At 40.0% G+C, this 17139-nt stretch overlaps 1 protein-coding gene across 1 annotated transcript; it reads right to left on the bottom strand.

Annotated features, from left to right (window-relative positions):
* Window positions 1–3396: 3396 nt before the first annotated feature.
* LOC145126593 (uncharacterized) lies at window positions 3397–4980 on the bottom strand. The gene is made up of 2 exons (XM_079061927.1): window positions 4872–4980; window positions 3397–4682 (listed from the first exon to the last, which is right to left on the bottom strand). Exons 1-2 carry the CDS (start codon window positions 4978–4980, stop codon window positions 3397–3399), a joined length of 1395 nt encoding a protein of 464 aa, XP_078918053.1.
* Between the last annotated feature and the right edge of the window lie 12159 nt (window positions 4981–17139).

Below are 17139 nucleotides of genomic sequence, written 5' to 3'. Positions count from 1 at the left end.
GTATGCTCTTCAGTCCTAGCATCTTTATCATTTGTTCATACTTGATTCTTCTTTCCCATATTGCTTCTTGTCTAGAAAATCCTAGTCCATATCTATTTTGATCTTCCAACTCAGTAACATCAATATGAACTTTTTGTAGCCTCAGGCATATGCTTACAATATCCAATAGTTGTTTCAATTTTCTTCTCATCAAACCAATGAAACTGTAAATCTAAAATTTATGATAGCTTACTCAACAACCGAACCACATTTTTTAGTTTAGCAACCATTGCACACACCTTATCAATGGTCCTTTTTGTTTTTTGTAATGTGGATGCTGAAAATTTTCGTAAGATAACACCCATGTCGAATTCTAATGTGTAATTTGAAGGTGCCAAGTGAATGGATTTGTTGAGTAATGTCTTTTTACAATCTTGCCAGTGTTCAGATTCATAAGGTGTGCGTGCTAAATACAAAAGGATTTGACTATCTATGTTGTAGTAGAACTTTTGTAACGCTCTGTTCCGAATCGATTCCTAGACTGGGGTTGTGGCCCGAAGATCGGTATTCATCAGGATTAGGGCTTTTAAGAAGGTAAGATCTAGGCCCATTTGGGTGCGTGTGATGTATTAGAAGTGATCCGGGTGTTCGGTTCGTGTTTTGAGGCCTAGGGGTATTTTGGTAAAGTGGCAGTTTGGGTTTTTGTGGAAAATGGAATTTTGTTCGAAAGGTCTTATGGAAGGTATGAGTTGATATAAGTGTAGGGCTTCTCGTCACCTTTCCGTGAATATAAGGATCGTCGGAATCGGGTTTATAACGAAGAAGTTATGGCCTTCGAAAGTTTCATGGTTTTCAGGCTTAGCCGAGTATGTGGGGCGTATACAAAGCGTACGCGGGGCGTACTAGTGAAGAAGGAAGTACACGGGGCGTACCTTGGAGTACGTTGGGTGTACTTACCAGGATGGTCGCGAAGGTTCCCAGGAGTACGTTGGGCGTACCATATGTACGTTGGGCGTACTCCAGTCAAATCAGAACCCTATTTTAGGGTCTTCGACCCTATTTAAACCCCTTATCTCATAACCTAACCCTAATATCTTCAGCCTCCACCCCTCTAAACCCTATAAATCGTCATATATCATCCATGGTGGCATTTTGAGCTTATGGAGTCCATTTTTGGGGTGTTTGATCCATTTTCAAGAAGATGGAGTTTGATGCAAAGATGGGAATCAAGGAGGAGCTTATGGATCTGGCTTTTAGGACTCATTCCCAGCTTGATGAAGGTATAAATCTTTGAACTTGATCATTCATCTCTTAGATATACTATTTTTGGGTTTTGGTTTCTTTTTGGTCCCAAGGATGAAGCTTTATGGTTCAAATTCGATTCTTAGAGTTAGGGTTGCCACCCTTGATGCTATTTGATTCCCTAAGACAGAAAGTTGCCATCTTGAAGGTCTTAATGGGTCCATGCATGAGTTAGGGTCACTTTTATGGAAGTAAAATGCCATTTTCGCAGTTTGGGACTCTTTGGGGCATGCAAAGTCACGAAGTCAGTGACTTTATGGGTTTAGACGTTAAGTATAGCTCAGATCTGTGTTTTGGACTGGTGGGATCAAGTATTAAGCCCTTAATGGATTTTGTGCATGAGTTGTTTGTACGCTGGGCGTACTATGTAGTACGATGCGCGTACAGTCCATTTTCCCAGTACGCTAAGCGTACAGAAGAGGTACGTTGGGCGTACGCTCTTAGGAGGACTTTGGCCTTAGTGGACTTCGGACCTTTGTGCCCTAATGGTTTTGGGCCTGGATTTGCGGTTTTTTGGGCCTGAATGTATCTTGGGCCAATATTGGAATAGTTGGGCCTCTTGGGCCTTGTGGCCCAATATAGAAATGGACTTCACATTTGTAGGCCTCAGTTTGGGCCAATTCTTGGATTAGGTTGTTGTGGGCCTTCGTGGGCCAATTGGGGGCATGGTTATTGGCTAAGGAGAATATTAGGCTTTAGGATAAGGCCCATTAGAAAGGCCCGGGCCCAATTTGGAAAATTGGGCCATTGATGGTTTTATGGACATTATAGTGTTGGGCTTTTGTTTTGGGTTTGGGGCTTAGTTTTGGATCTTACTGGGCCAGGGGTAGAATGGTCATTTTACCCTATGCACGGATTAAGGATTATGGTATGGGACCTAATTGCTAATTGGGTATGTTGATTGGTATTGATAGCTCGGGAACTAGACAGGGCATCAGCTAAGGATTTCTTTCGGGAAGCTTTTGCATTCGAGGTGAGTCTTCTCACCATACCAATGGGTCTAAGGAACCAAGGCCGGCCCAATTTATGATATGTAGTACACTAGCTGTAGTAGAGATATGTGGTATGATAGTTAGCTTTATGCTAAGTGGTATGCTAGTGATTATGTGATATTTGCATGGAAGACCCCGGGGGGAGCCCGTGGCAGTTGGATATAAGACCATGTGGGGGAGCCCATGGCATTCCTAGGTACAGACCATGTGTGGGAGCCCATGGCATGATGGTATAAGACCCTGGGGGATCCCACGGCATCCTTATATGTTTATGTATGTGTTATGTAGTATGTTAGATACTTCTGTGATATATGATATGCAAGTTGATTATGTATGTTATTGCATGGAAGACCCCGGGGGGAGCCCGTGGCAGTTGGATATAAGACCATGTGGGGGAGCCCATGGCATTCCTAGGTAAAGACCATGGGGGAGCCCATGGCATGAAGGTTTAAGACCCTGGGGGAGCCCACGACATCCTTATATGTTGGTATGCATGGCTTATGTGGTAGAGATAGCTTGTATAGCTAATATGATATGTGGTATGTGGTAGAGATAACTTTTATAGCTAATATGATATGTGTTATGTGGATTTTGTGTGGGGTATGCTCTGAGGGACTCACTAAGCTTTGTGCTTACGGTTTAAATTTTTGGTTTCAAGTATCATCGATTTGGAAAAGAAGGGCTCACATTGATCGCAGTTCACACACCTATGATTTCCGCAATTAATGATTTTGGGATAATCTCTGATAAATGTTTTACTTAATGATGATTTGAGATGTTTGAAATAAATGGTATCAATGTTTTACCTATATTAAAAATGAAATTTTTACCCTTGATTTTTAGGTCGTTACAACTTTTGTAAACAACCTTCATCCATTTTCATGGCTAATGCGAATTTGGCTTGAGCACAATGAACATTTGCTAAATTTATCCAAACCTCTACCATCTGGACAAACATACTTCCACTTGAAGCTTCTTGAACTTGTGTAAATTGTTCCTTTGCAGTATACATCTTAGCTGGATGCTCTACCAAAACCTTTGTGTATAACTCCTTGGATTTTTCTAAATGCATAACTTCCAACCTAGGATCTTTTTCTTCAGATCTTACTGCTGCAAAGTGTTTCTAGTTCCTCAAAGAAAGAGTAGCATAAGAAATATCCCTTTTTGCTTTCTCCTCTGCATAATAAACCACCATATGGTTATCAAGACCTTCACTTCCAAGATTAGTTCTACCAACAATGGTTGCCTTAATCTCAACCTTACCTACTTCATCACCTAAAAATACGTACTTGTTTCCACCAATCTGTGTATATAGTTCCCTATGAACTATCTTTTCTGTCAAGCATCCTTCATACAAACTTGTGGTGACTTCAATCTTCGGTTTTTCACAAACCAATCCTTCTTCGAGCATTAGATTTAGTAAAGGTTCTTCAACTTCATTAAATAAACATCGTGGTCCGATTTCATTCAAAATTATTTTATAGAGTCTGTATTCAGATGGCTTTACCTTCATGAGCAGTCGGTTCCTTTTATCATGTATCCACAAGTATAATCCAAGCATTACGATCCGATCACCTTTTTGTGCGAGTTGACCCAAGCTAATGATGTTACTACATAGCTTTGGTATATAATATACTCCTTGAAGCATCCGTTGCTCGCCATTTTTACACCTGAATGTAATTGAACCTTTTCCCTCAACACGTACCTTTGAGCCGTCTCCAAACTTCACGTACCCTTGAACCTCTCGATTAAGTTCCCATAATTTGTCTTCATCCCCACTCATATGATTTTCTGCTCCATTATCGAGGTACCAAACTTTGAAGTTGCTTTTCTCTTTTTCTTCCGTTTTTAGCTTTGGGTTCACGTGTTCTTCATTCAAGAATACTTCATCTTCGAGCTCACTCTTCTGGAGTACTGCCATTAGTAAAGCCGGTTCGTCGTCTACATGACCTTGGGTTAGGTTTGCTTCGTATTGTCTCTCTCGTCCTGGGTTCTTGCATTCGGCTGCATAGTGCCCATATTCTTGGCAATTGTAACACTGAATGTGACTCTTGTCTCGATTATGGTTCGTACCACGAGTTCCTTCACGAGACTGCTGGTTGTTTCCTCTTCCACGACCTTCACGATTTTCATTATTTCCACCGCGACTTCTTCCCCGACAACCTTGGTTTTTCTTGTTGTTGCGATTGTTTTCCCCCGGCGAACAAACATGGTCTTCGTTTTGTTTTTTCTTCCTTTCTGTCCATTCTTGGTGAGCAAGTAACAATTTCTTTTCATCTAGTTCTTCTTTTTGAACATGCCCATGGATTCTCTCCTCATGAGCTTTGAGTCTCCTGACAACCTCCTCGACACTCATCGTTTCAAGATCCGCGAATTGCTCGATTGTTAAAGCAATTTGCACGAACTTACCTGGTACAACACGATCAACTTTTTCACAACATATGCTTTATCCATGGTATCTCCCAAGGCCCGGATGTTGCTCATGATCTTGCCGATTTTTCCGGAAAAATCATCAATTGTCTCGGATTCCTTCCTATTCAGAATTTCAAACTCCGCTTTTTAAGGTTTGGACCTTCGCAACCCTTACCCTGTTTGCACCCATGTACATCACCTTCAATGTTTCCCATACTTCCTTTGCCGTTTGCTTCTCCGCAATTGACAAAAAGACATCTTCGGGAATAACATGATAGATGGCAGCCATTGCCATCTTATCCTTCTTAACTCCAACAGGATTCTGTGGGTTCTTGGGTTCAATGGCTTCCCACGCCTCTTGAGCTTACATGTATATCTTCATCTTAAAAGCCCGTGCCGCATAGCTTGATCGTGACATCATAGGATATTGAAATGTGAGTTGAACTTCTTTGTTCGATATTGCAACACCTTAAGATTGCTTATACCAGATTCGCTCTGATACCAAGTGTAAGTTGGGAAATTGCAAAAATATAATTACAGGTGCTGCTTTGAGTTTACACTTAGTTGTTTGAAGCCTACGCATTAACTGAAAAATTACTTGTTCTGAGATACATAAATATAGCACACGTAGGGTCCTATTTATACTAAACACAAAAAGAGTTTGACTCATACTCTAAAACTAGGAAACAAAGTTAATAAAGGCAAATTTCCTAACATGCCCCTGTGGGCTTTTTGTCCTCATATTTTGAATTATTCCAACATTCTCTTCGCCATATCACCGATGATCGGGCATGATATTCTGTTATAAAAAACATATGCTTATGTCATTATTTCTCTAATAATTGGAAGACTTTGCTAAATTTAAGCTGTTTTTAGTATGTTTAGAATGTAAATTTGTTTATTTGGTTATACATATGTGATGCATTACTGGCATCTATTCACTGAAGAAGCAATAGAGCAGGTATGCATTTATATGAATTTAAAAATTCTATTTTTTTGTCTCATGTTTCTTTTATTAAGTGCATTTGGACTATTTTATTTTGGTTGAAGGGAGTGGGATTAATGATCCTAAATCCTAATAATCTTCCGGAATAAGACAAGATTTATACAGGAATAAACGTAGGAGGAAATAATTCTCCATTAAACTTATAATATGAATAGAACATTGGTTTAATGGCTATTTTATTGATGCAGTTTAGAACTAAAAAAACGTTTCATTTTACATTTCACGACTTCCCGGTTATTTAGGTATGGTAAGATTTGTTGAGATATTTTGTTATCTGGATTTTTATTTAGACATAGACATAAATTTGAAAATTAATTTAAGAATTTATTTTTTCTTACTTTTTAATTGATCACATGTAGTGAGTTATAAGATGTAAGTGGTCTGATGGGGAGGATAAAAGAGAATGAGTTGGTGAAGTGGGAAAACCAAGTACACAGAAGATCAAGTATGTCTTCCCAAGTATCTTTTCAAATAGTTTAAAAATTTCCCCGGTTTAAGATTTTGGGTAATTTTAATTGTTTATTTATTGATGTTTTTTATTTAATTACACGGGGTTGGTATCATTTTTTGGGTTATTCCTATATGTAAGAGGCTACTGGGAGTTTATATTGGCTTAGGGTTGTTATCATTTTTTGGGTTATTCCTATATGTATGATGCTATTGGGAGTTTATATTGGCTTACATTTTCCTTTCTTCTTTTCAGCAAAGAAGAAGAAAAAGAAGAAATTTAACATGCCAAATGGTGGAGTTCTGTAACGACTAAAAAATCACAACAAATTTCAACTTTTAAATTAAACAACTCATAATAAAAAATGTTTACAAAATCATTGTTTATCAATATCAGAGTATCCCAAAATCATAAAGCCATAAAATAGAGGATGTGTACAGTCACACCTTCGCCTTCCCGCGATCATCAGAAGTACCTGAAACAATAAACTAAAACCGTAAGCCAAAGCTTAGTGAGTTCCCCCAAAGTACCACCACATACTATATATCAAGCAAGCAGATAACAGGTCCACAACCTTCCTGGTTGGATTACCCCCGGCCCACAACCTTACGGTTGAAATGCTTCGGCCCTCAACCTTACGGTTGGAATGCCCAAGATATAACAGGACCACAACCTTCCTGGTTGGATTACCCTTGGCCCACAACCCTCCGGTTGGAATACCCCAACCCACAACCTTACGGTTTCAATGCCCCGGTCTGTTGACTTACAACACAGAGTAGTACAGTTTCAACCCCACCATACCATGTCGACATGCATATAACAAATAACATATATATAGCAACATATAATCATATAATCAGTTAACATATTGGCAGGCATATCTATAGATACTACTGCATGCAAACATCCTATATACCAGGATACCGATCTAACCGATTCTACAACATAAATGTGACATCTCTATTTTCACGGCCAGAAAAGACCGATTTTGTTTATGCTTTATAAAAATCAGAGTACTTCATTTAATAAAAATGTTGCGGAATTTGTTCCCAGTAAACATGATAAATACGTTATCAAAGCATTTCCGAAGAAATGTATTTTTATTCATTTTTAAAACATTTGGGATGTCATCGTCAATACAGAAACATAAGCATAAACAGAACTTACATTCATTTACACTAGTGATCTACATCCCTTTAAATCTCTCAGTGTAATGTAACTTTATATCGACACCTGTGATAGAAACAAGCTTGAGTGGGTCAGGTTGGGAAACCTGGTGAGTACATTGGGTTTTCAACCCACAATAATATAATTATTAGGTTTAATCATCAAACAATTAACCCAATTACCCATCCCCATTATCTTATTTATTCTTAAGGATCTACCCTAAGAATCAACTATTTCTCGTTCATTCATTCCTAAGGATCATCCTAAGGAATCGGCACGAAGTCCATCATCACCGGGGTTTAGGCACTAAGTCTGCATAGTCGCCAGGATTTATACAACAGGCACTAAGTCCGCATAGTCGCCAGGGTTTTAGGCACTAAGTCTGCATAGTCGCCAGGGTTTATACAACAGGCACTAAGTCCACATAGTCGCCAGGGTTTTGGCACCAAGTCTGCATGATCGCCAAGGTTTAGGCACCAAGTATGCATGATCGCCAGGGTTTAGAGTACACCGGGTGAACACATCGTTCACAACACCTATAGGTTGCGAGCCTGCTAGTGTTCCACTGGACTGTCTAGAATAGTCTGTGGTTGTCATCCATACTCTGCTAGATGACGGGGCCAACATTTGGGAACAAGGCTTCTCAGATCGTCCATCTCTCACCCTTACCTCATGGTCTATATCACCTCTCAACTCATCATCCAACTCATATTTCATCTACCCATATTTTACCCAACATATTATGTAGATATAAATACATATACAGTTTAAATCATATAAAACTTGTATAAAATCGTCCATCCAGCATAGATAGCAAGTATACAGATAACATGCACACATAGCACGTAATTTATATAAAATACTTCATATCTATGTGTAAGATGAAAGTAACTATGCACTCACGTGATATGGTGGTGACTCGGTACTCGGACAGCACTTCGTTATCTCAAAATAAGTTTTCCCTTGACAAAACCTAGTATCAATACCACTAGGGTTTAGTCTAACGTTAACCGTGACTAATTAATAGTCTAGCTATTATTATTATTATATAAGTGTTAAACAACACTCTATATAACTCATAATAATAGCCCAAATAATTATTTTAAGGTCCTAATAATGTTACTATAATTATTTAAAAGCTATATTAAAAATTACATAGGCGTAGCTCACTTACAGCGGGTTTTCTTAAAAACCGGGCTTTGCTTGGAGCAGCGTTTCCGAACCGAAAGACCTTTTTTCTCGGGACTCCGGGAGCCTCGGGGCTTCCTTCGGGTGCTAGGGGGTTTACCTAGGGTTTAGGGGGGGGGGGGGTTGGGACCCTAGAGAGAGAAAGAAGTTAGAGAGAGAGTGAAGAAAGGTGCATGCAACTCGGCAGCCCTCGCAAGGTATTTATAGGCGCCAGCCTCGGACTACGCTGGGCGTAGCCCTTGGCTACGCGGGGGGTAACTCGGACAAGATCACCAGCTCGCTTCCAGCTGTCTTCGCACGCGCCTACTCTCGGAACCGGATAAGAACCGAAGTACGTTGGCGTACTTGGCATCGGACGCGGGGCGTAATGCGAGGTTACGTGGCGTGATCCGAAGCGAGGCCTGATCAGCGATGGATGGTCCAGATGTTGCCACGTCATCACAGTTTCGCAAATTCAAGTGCAATCTTTAAAAATTCGTAACTCTCGCGTACGAGCTCCGTATTTGATGTTCTTTATATCCACGCGTAGGCGGGAACGTACTCTACAACTTTCTTTTAGACTCCGTCGGCTATTTTTGACTTTATTTTAAATTTATATTTTTAACAGGCCGGGACAGGATTGGTCCGTTAAAAATTCATAACTTATTCATCCGAAGACCGTTTTCGTCTGTCTTTTTATCGTTACGCTACTATTAACAAGATCTTCGATTCTCGTTTAGGTTGTGTCGGCTAAAAATTGCTCGATCTAATATTCGAACTTCGGAGTGTACACCGCTAAGCTGAAACTTCGAAAAATCATAACTTCCTCATACGAAGTCAGATTTGGGCGTTCTTTTTATGGACGCTCTCGGTTTATCGTAAAAATTTCTACGACTTTCGTTTAGATTGCTAAGGCTAAAAGTCGTTCTATCGTAAATTCACTATTTACGCTTCCCGGTGTTGTGTCGGTTCCGCCGCGAAACTTCGACGGGTCATAACTTCTTTGTTATAACTCGGATTTCGGCGTTCTTTATATGTACGGAACCTTTGAGACATATTCTACAACTAGGTTAAGATTATTTATTATAAATAATATTTTGTACAAAAGTCGTTTTCGACCCCTATTATTTCTAAATTGACTAGCCCGGATCTACGGGCGTTACAATAAATAACATACTATCATATAATAGGATATCCAATCCATTGGGTTGGCCTTGGTGCCTGCGACCTGTAAGTACAGTGAGGAAGGCTCACCTTTCAATCTGAACAATAGCTGATGAGGTCCCGACTCTGAATCTCAGCTCTAACCGACACCTATCCATTCAAACGACAAATTCTCAAACACAATCCAAAATACCCAAAATACCCTCAAGTCAAACTTGGTCAAAATACCCAAAATATGGTTCAGCTTTAATGTTACTTTATAAAAACGAGTGTTTATTCTATTTTTAAAATGAAAATTTTTATTCAGGAATTTGGGACGTTACAAGTTGGTATCAAATTCGTAGTTTCAGGGATTTGGATGAACACCCGTGTGATTCCAAAGTCAAACTAAGGATTTGATAAAAATTTTATAAACTTTTTGAAAAAAAATAATTAACTTAAAAGAAGAAAGGAAGATGTGTTATGTACAGTCAGTCGGAGCTGAACGAAGTTGTCTCCCAAAGTATCCATACTGGTTAAATATATACTGATATGAGAATTTTAGAAATGTATGCTAGTAGATAGGCTAAGGATCTATCAGGAATGGAATGTTAGAGTTTCCTGATATTTGAGATGCTTTATAGCCTTTGTATTTCCTGGTAGATTGATTGTTTGACTTTTGATTGCTTTATGCTATTGAAACCTATGTTGATATTAGTTAACTATTATGCGAGTACGTTAGGATTGCACACACCAGGATTAGATAGTCCCAGATTTCCTGGTCTATACTATTATGCAACTCTTGTTTGAGTCCAACCATTTTAGTGCTGGATCTCTCAGTCGAAGGACTGCCTATTTCTAGTTGCATATGGTTAGTATTCATATGATGGTTGGTTGATATTTATAAAAGTTTCTTTCCAACGTGATAACAGGGTGTGGTGGAGTTCCTAGGAATCCTAGGATGAGAATCTAGGAAGTGTAGTTTGTTGCTCTTATAAGCATATAGGTGTATATTAGTAAACCTAACTATGGTCTGGAATAGTGCGCTACGACTTTGGGATGATTAATGAAACAAATACGGATAGGTGTGGACGGTAGTATGCGCTCGTACTACTGGAATCACAAGATCCATACGAGAATCAGGAAAAGTCACAAGGCTGCTAGGGAACTGGTTGTTGGTAGACAGTATGAAGTAGCAGTAGGGTTAGTTATAAATCGTCATCATGTTGCTGGTCTTTTGGTTATGGTTGTTGTGGATGAGGGTGAAATTGGTACTGGTTCGGGCCCAAGTAGCCATGGAAGTTTGGACCTGAAGGATACAAATCTATGCAAGTTAGTTGATCTTAAGGTGTTGAAGTATTTGTTAGAAGTACTAGCAGTTTGGGTGGCAGGACTCATATAGGAAGAAAATGTGATGATTGACCTGAGGATGGGTGGTCGGTTGATAGCTTAGGATGTCATTTTCAATGACGGGGTTATGTTCTTCCAGCCTCCCGTGTTTGAGGGAGAAGTGATCGGATGTGATGTGGTCGATAAATAAAAGAAATGGAGGGTGTTCTCCACATCATTTTCTGCCGTAAGGGGGTATCATTCGGTTCATGGTGAATCGTTTCCATCTTACAGCAAGGGAATGTTCGATACTCGACTTTTCTTTTGGTTCAGTGGCCTAAGTGAAGACCATGTCGGAAGTCGGATAGATAAAAGAAATTAAGGGTGTTCTCCGCATCATTTTCTCCCGTAAGGGGGTATCATTCAGTTCATGGTGATGCGGTTGATATATAAAAGAAATGGTGGGTGTTCTCCACATCATTTTCTACCGTAAGGGGTATCATTTGGTTCATGGTAAGGCGTTTCTGTCTTACATCAACGGAATGTTTGATAATCAACTTTTCTTTTGGTTTAGTGGCCTAAGTGAAGACCATGTCACAAGTCGGATATGTGACATAATTTTGAGAAGATTGGGTATGTCCGAGGAGGATCGATATGTTCCTAATTCGGGAAGGAGAGTTCTTCTAATATGTTGAGTTTGTCGAAGCTATTATTTGAGAATAGGTAAAGGCTCCATGAAGCTTTAGAAGGGGATAAGGTTGTGGCTGAATTCTTCAAGTGCTAGTTTTGGTTGTGTGAAGTTCAGTTCGTAAGGTGCTCGTCAATCCAATTGTAGTCTGATCGATTTTGCTAAGAATGAGGCGGCGATGCTGGAAAATTTTCCAAGGTCTCCATCTGAGATTCATAGTTTCCTTATGATTGGATGTTGATTAGTCAAAGGTTCATCTTATGTTGTGTTATTCATTCAAAGAGTCAAGGTTGGTATGTATCTGGTTGAGCCAGTCTGAGGCTTGGTTGTTTCCAGACATCAGTTGGTGGTAGTTCGAACCCTAAGTGGGGGAGAAATAGGTATTTTGGTTGGAAGATTATCGATATGCTTGATTCTTATGGGTTAAGTGTAACGTGACAAGGGAATCTACGGTTGAAGTGTGTGAGGTTTTTTTTTCTGGGTTATTATTGCATAAGACGATGAAGTTGGGCTACCTTTGAAGTAGTCTTGGTTAGGAAGTTTTCTCGTTACGTTTATCATGGATTAGTCAGAGTCCTACGTCGTCGTGCAAAATTTATGGATTTGTCAGATTATGAGTGCAGAGCAAGTTACCATCAGGCTTATGTCTTCAAGAACGCATATATTGTCCTCTCACCAGGAAGTTGATGGGAAAGAGCCTTGTTGTGGTTAGTAGTTCCTTATGGAAGCCCCATGAATCTTGAGAGAGGAGCGTTTGAGTTGCTCAGGTCAGGTTTCAGATATAGATAACATAGTTACGTCGCAATATGGTTCATGTATCCTTGGTTGAAATGGGAAATCGCTGATCTGTCGAATGGATTCAGAGTTCGATAAGAGCATTGTCACATAGCTTTGTTTAGTATGCATGAGACCATTGGGTTTAGTTTTCGATCCAATTCTGATCATTGGTTATTTTTTTCCTCGTCAACAACTAAAGTTATTCGAAAGCTTCAGGTTGTATCAGTTGAAGGTGCAGTTGAGGCGTCAACTATGACATCCCCATTTTTTCACGGCCAGAAAAGACCGATTTTGTTTATGCTTTATAAAAATCAGAGTACTTCTTTTAATAAAAATGTTGCGGAATTTGTTCCCAGAAAAACGTGATAAATACGTTATCAAAGCATTTCCAAAGAAATGTATTTTTATTTAAAACATTTGGGATGGCATGGTCAATACAGAAACATAAGCATAAACACAACTTACATTCATTTTCACTAGTGAACTATATCCCCTTAATCTCTCAGTGTAATGTAACCTCATATCGACACCTGTGATACAATAAGCTTGAGTGGGCCAGGTTGGGAAACCTGGTGAGTACATAGAGATTTCAATCCCACAATGTTATATCATATATATATCATATATATATATATATATATATATATATATATATATATATATATATATATTAGAACTCACAAAATATACAATTTCACCATATATATAAGAAACTCTTACCCCACCCCGTTAATCCTCACAACGAAACTGTCCATACTCTTGGACCTTAAATTTTTCCTTTTACTTAGTCCATACTCTCGGATCTAATCCATGCTCTCGGATCAATAATTGTGCCCATTCCATACTCTCAGATTAGGGACAAGTGCCTATGTGTAAATCCATACTCCTGGATTAATGACGAATAACTGTGTCCTGTCCATACTCTCGGAGTAAGGACAACTAACTATGTTTTAATCCATACTCCCGGATTAATGACATTTAACTGTGTCCAATCCATACTCTCGGACTAGGGACAACGACTATGTCTAGTCCATGCTCCCGAATCAATGACATATACTAAAGTTCTATTCTCTGAGTATAACTCACTCGTACTCGTAAGAAGATACTACCCAATATTCCTCATAATTAATTTAGGTTTACTCTTTGTCCTAAATCACCATATATAATCAGGTATGTTCTTTAGCATGTATTTCAGGCAACATCAAATAACTCGCACATAAACATATATTTAATACATCAATCAATACTTGTATTAAAATCATGTTCATGAAAGGGACTATGCACTCACCTGATAAGGTGGCGACTCTGTACTCGGACAGCGCTTCGTTACTCTTAAAACAATTTTCCTTGGACAAAACCTAGTATCATTACCACTAGAGTTTAGTCTAACGTTAACCGCGACTAATTAATAGTCTAACTATTATTACTATTATATAAGCGTTAAGCATCACTCTTATATAACTCATAATAATAGCCCAAATAATTATTTTAAGGTCCTAATAATGTTACTATAATTAATTAGAAGCTATATTAAAAATAGCGTAGGCGTAGCTCACTTACAGCGGGTTTTCTCGAAAACCAGGCTTCGCTTGGAGCAACGTTTACTAACCAAAAGACCCTTTTTATCGGGACTTTGGGAGCCATGGGGCTAGGGGGTTTACCTAGACTTTAGGGAGGTTTAGGGCTAGAGAGAGAAAGTAGAGAGAGAGAGAGAGAGAAAGCTTTGAAAGGTGTGAAGGAAGTGGCTGCCTTCGCAGCCTTTTTATAGGCCCAACCTCGGACGTACGCTGGGCGTAGTCCTCGGCTACGCTGGGCGTAGTTCGGATAAGAGCCACAACTGGCTTCGTACGAGGCACGTGTCCGGAATAGCTTGGTGCGACGTGGCCATCTCTCGGTCCACACAAGACCGAAGTACACTGGGCGTACTCGACCTTGGACGCAGGGCGTAATGCGAAGCGACGTGTCACACATCCGAAGTTGGTGCCGAGATCAGCAATGGATGGCTAGGATTTTGCCACGTCATCGATATCGCAACAGATTTCGCAAATTCGCTTTCCGACTTCTAAAAATCATAACTCTCGCATACGAGCTCCATTTTCGACGTTCTTTATATCCACGCGTAGACGGGAGCGTACTCTACAACTTTCTTTTAGACTCCGTCGGCTATTTTTGACTTTATTTTAAAATTTATATTTTTAACAGGCCGGGACCGGATTGGTCCGTTAAAAATTCATAACTCCTTCATCCGACGTCCGTTTTCGTCTGTATTTTTATCGTTACACTACTATTAACGAGGTCTTCGATTCTCGTTTAGGTTGTCTCGGTTAAAAACCGCTCGATCTAATATTCGAACTTCGGGCTGTACACTGCTAAGCCGAAACTTCGAAAAATCATAACTTCTTCATACGAAGTCGAATTTGGGCGTTCTTTTTATGGACGCTCTCGGTTTAACATATTCTATGACTTTCGTTTAGATTGCTAAGGCTAAAAGTCGCTCTATCGTAAATTCACTATTTACGCTTCTCGGTGTCGTGTCGGTTTTGCTGTAAAACTTCGACAAGCCATAACTCCTTCGTTATAACTCGGATTTCAGCGTTCTTTATATGTACGGAACCCTTGATACATATTCTAAAACTTGATTAAGATTATTTATTCTAAATAATATTTTGTCAAAAAGTCGTTTTCGACCCCTATTATCTCTAAATTGACTAGCCCGGATCTACGGGCGTTACAATTATCTCCCCCTTAGGATGATTACGTCCCAAAATCATCAACGAAACAGGGCAGTATAATGACTCCATACATTATCTCTTCATCCTAGGTAATAATCGTAACTTCCTTGTTTCTTCGAATGAGTATCTAACTCTTCGACTCCTTGACTGCAGGCGGTGCTCGATCTTGCTCTTGCTCCCTATCTCACGTTAGACTCCAAATTATGACCTTCCAGTCACAATCTCGATCCTCACTGGATACGAACTTAAGATAAGTTCTTTTACTACAATGGAACGATGTGTCATATTCTAATGACCTATCATCGTATGTTGCAATGCTTAGACTCAGGTCTCTTAGAGTCTTCCAGAACAGACTATACTTTCCTTCATGTTCTAATCTCACCTTAAGAGGTAGCATTTCTAGCTACAAGCAACCGTCACGATACCTCTACTGATCGCTTTGATTAATTCTTCCGGCTTAAGTCAGGTGCTACATCGAACTTGGTTCTCGGAACCACGTAACAGAGTCGTCGTAGTCGGACTCAATTTGGTATGACCACTAGGGTCGGAATAACAACAATCTTCTTAGTCATTACCGAAACAATGGTAATGACATACTTGAATAAAACGGAATCAATTACTAGCTCTTTGGTAACCTTGTGACTTTCCCTGATCCAAGTGCGAGTCATGTGCTTTCGGTAGTATATGCCTCTACTACCATTCACACCTACTCATACTCGTCCCAAGTATTGTCTCGCAGTTTTCCAACTCACCATACAAGAAGATCACATAACAATTTAACACACCAGATAACAAAACGAAGGTTTTATATTATTCCTTGAAATGATTACATAGGTGTTCAAGTTTACCCTAAACTATGCCTCTAGTAGGCTACACCATAAGATACTATCCACATGGCTACCGCATCACTCAATCTTCGGATATCAAGTCCTCACTCTTGTTTCCTTGCATCATCGTCAAGGATCATCTGGAATGCTCTTGCCTTCGGCTTTGGCGGCACATTTGGTTTTGCAGCTTCTTCTCTCCTTGGGCATTCTTTCTTGAAGTGTCCTTCTTCACCATACTTAAAGCATACTTCTTTCTTGGTTGTGCATTTTGCTGGCATAATGACCAGTCTTCCCGCATTTGAAGCAGGTCATCTCTTTAGAGCATCTCCCAATGTGCTTCCTTCTGCACTTGTCACACCATTGTGTTTCTTCTCCAGACTTCGAGAAATTTCTCTTCTCGTCGGACCTTGTGGGTCCTTCAAACTTTCTCTTATCGCCAAATTCAACCTTGTTGGCGGCTCTTCCCTTGATTATCTCTTCAACAGACTTGGCAGCCCAGATAACTGCCTCCAAAGTAGGTGTCTGACGTACTGGCACTGCATACTCCCATGGAAGTCCCTTGGCGTACTTGTCGATTTTTGTCAGCTCATCTGGGACAAGTCGCAAGGCAAACTCCATATTCTCTGTGAAGTTGTTGGTGTATTCATCAATCAACATGCCTCCTTTCTTCAAGGTCAGGAATTGGTTCTCTAGCTCGAGCAAGTTTTGGGCTGAGCAGTACTTGCGCTTGAATTGCACCAAAAACTCAGCCCATGTCAGTTCCAGGGGCTCATTGGGGCTTAGAGTCTTCCCCAGGGTGTTCCACCAGCGCATAACGCCTCCTCGGAACTGGCGTACTGAAAATGTGGTCTATAACTTGCCTCTGCAACCACATGTCATGAAGGCTAACTCCATCTCCGAGATCTAGTCCATAACTCTGATCGGATCCTCTTTCCCAGTGAAAGTCGATGGTTTGCAAGTTAGAAAATCTTTGTACTTGCACCCATTTCTCTTGACTCCGTCATCTTGGTTATTTCTCCTAATCACTGGCGAATCAGCTCGACCAACGGTCCTGCTGTATTTCCCCTCCTCAGACTGCCCGTCATTTAGTTCGGGATGTTCAACAGGAACCGTAAGTTCTTCTTGGTTTCGTTGAAGTAAACACCTTGTTTCCTCCATTTGACGATCCAA

The sequence above is a fragment of the Lactuca virosa genome, chromosome 7 (genome assembly GCF_052849685.1).
Source record: "Lactuca virosa cultivar CGN04683 chromosome 7, Lactuca_virosa_CGN04683_v6, whole genome shotgun sequence".
NCBI lineage: Eukaryota > Viridiplantae > Streptophyta > Magnoliopsida > Asterales > Asteraceae > Lactuca > Lactuca virosa.
This window is presented reverse-complemented; position numbering and strand designations above follow the sequence as displayed.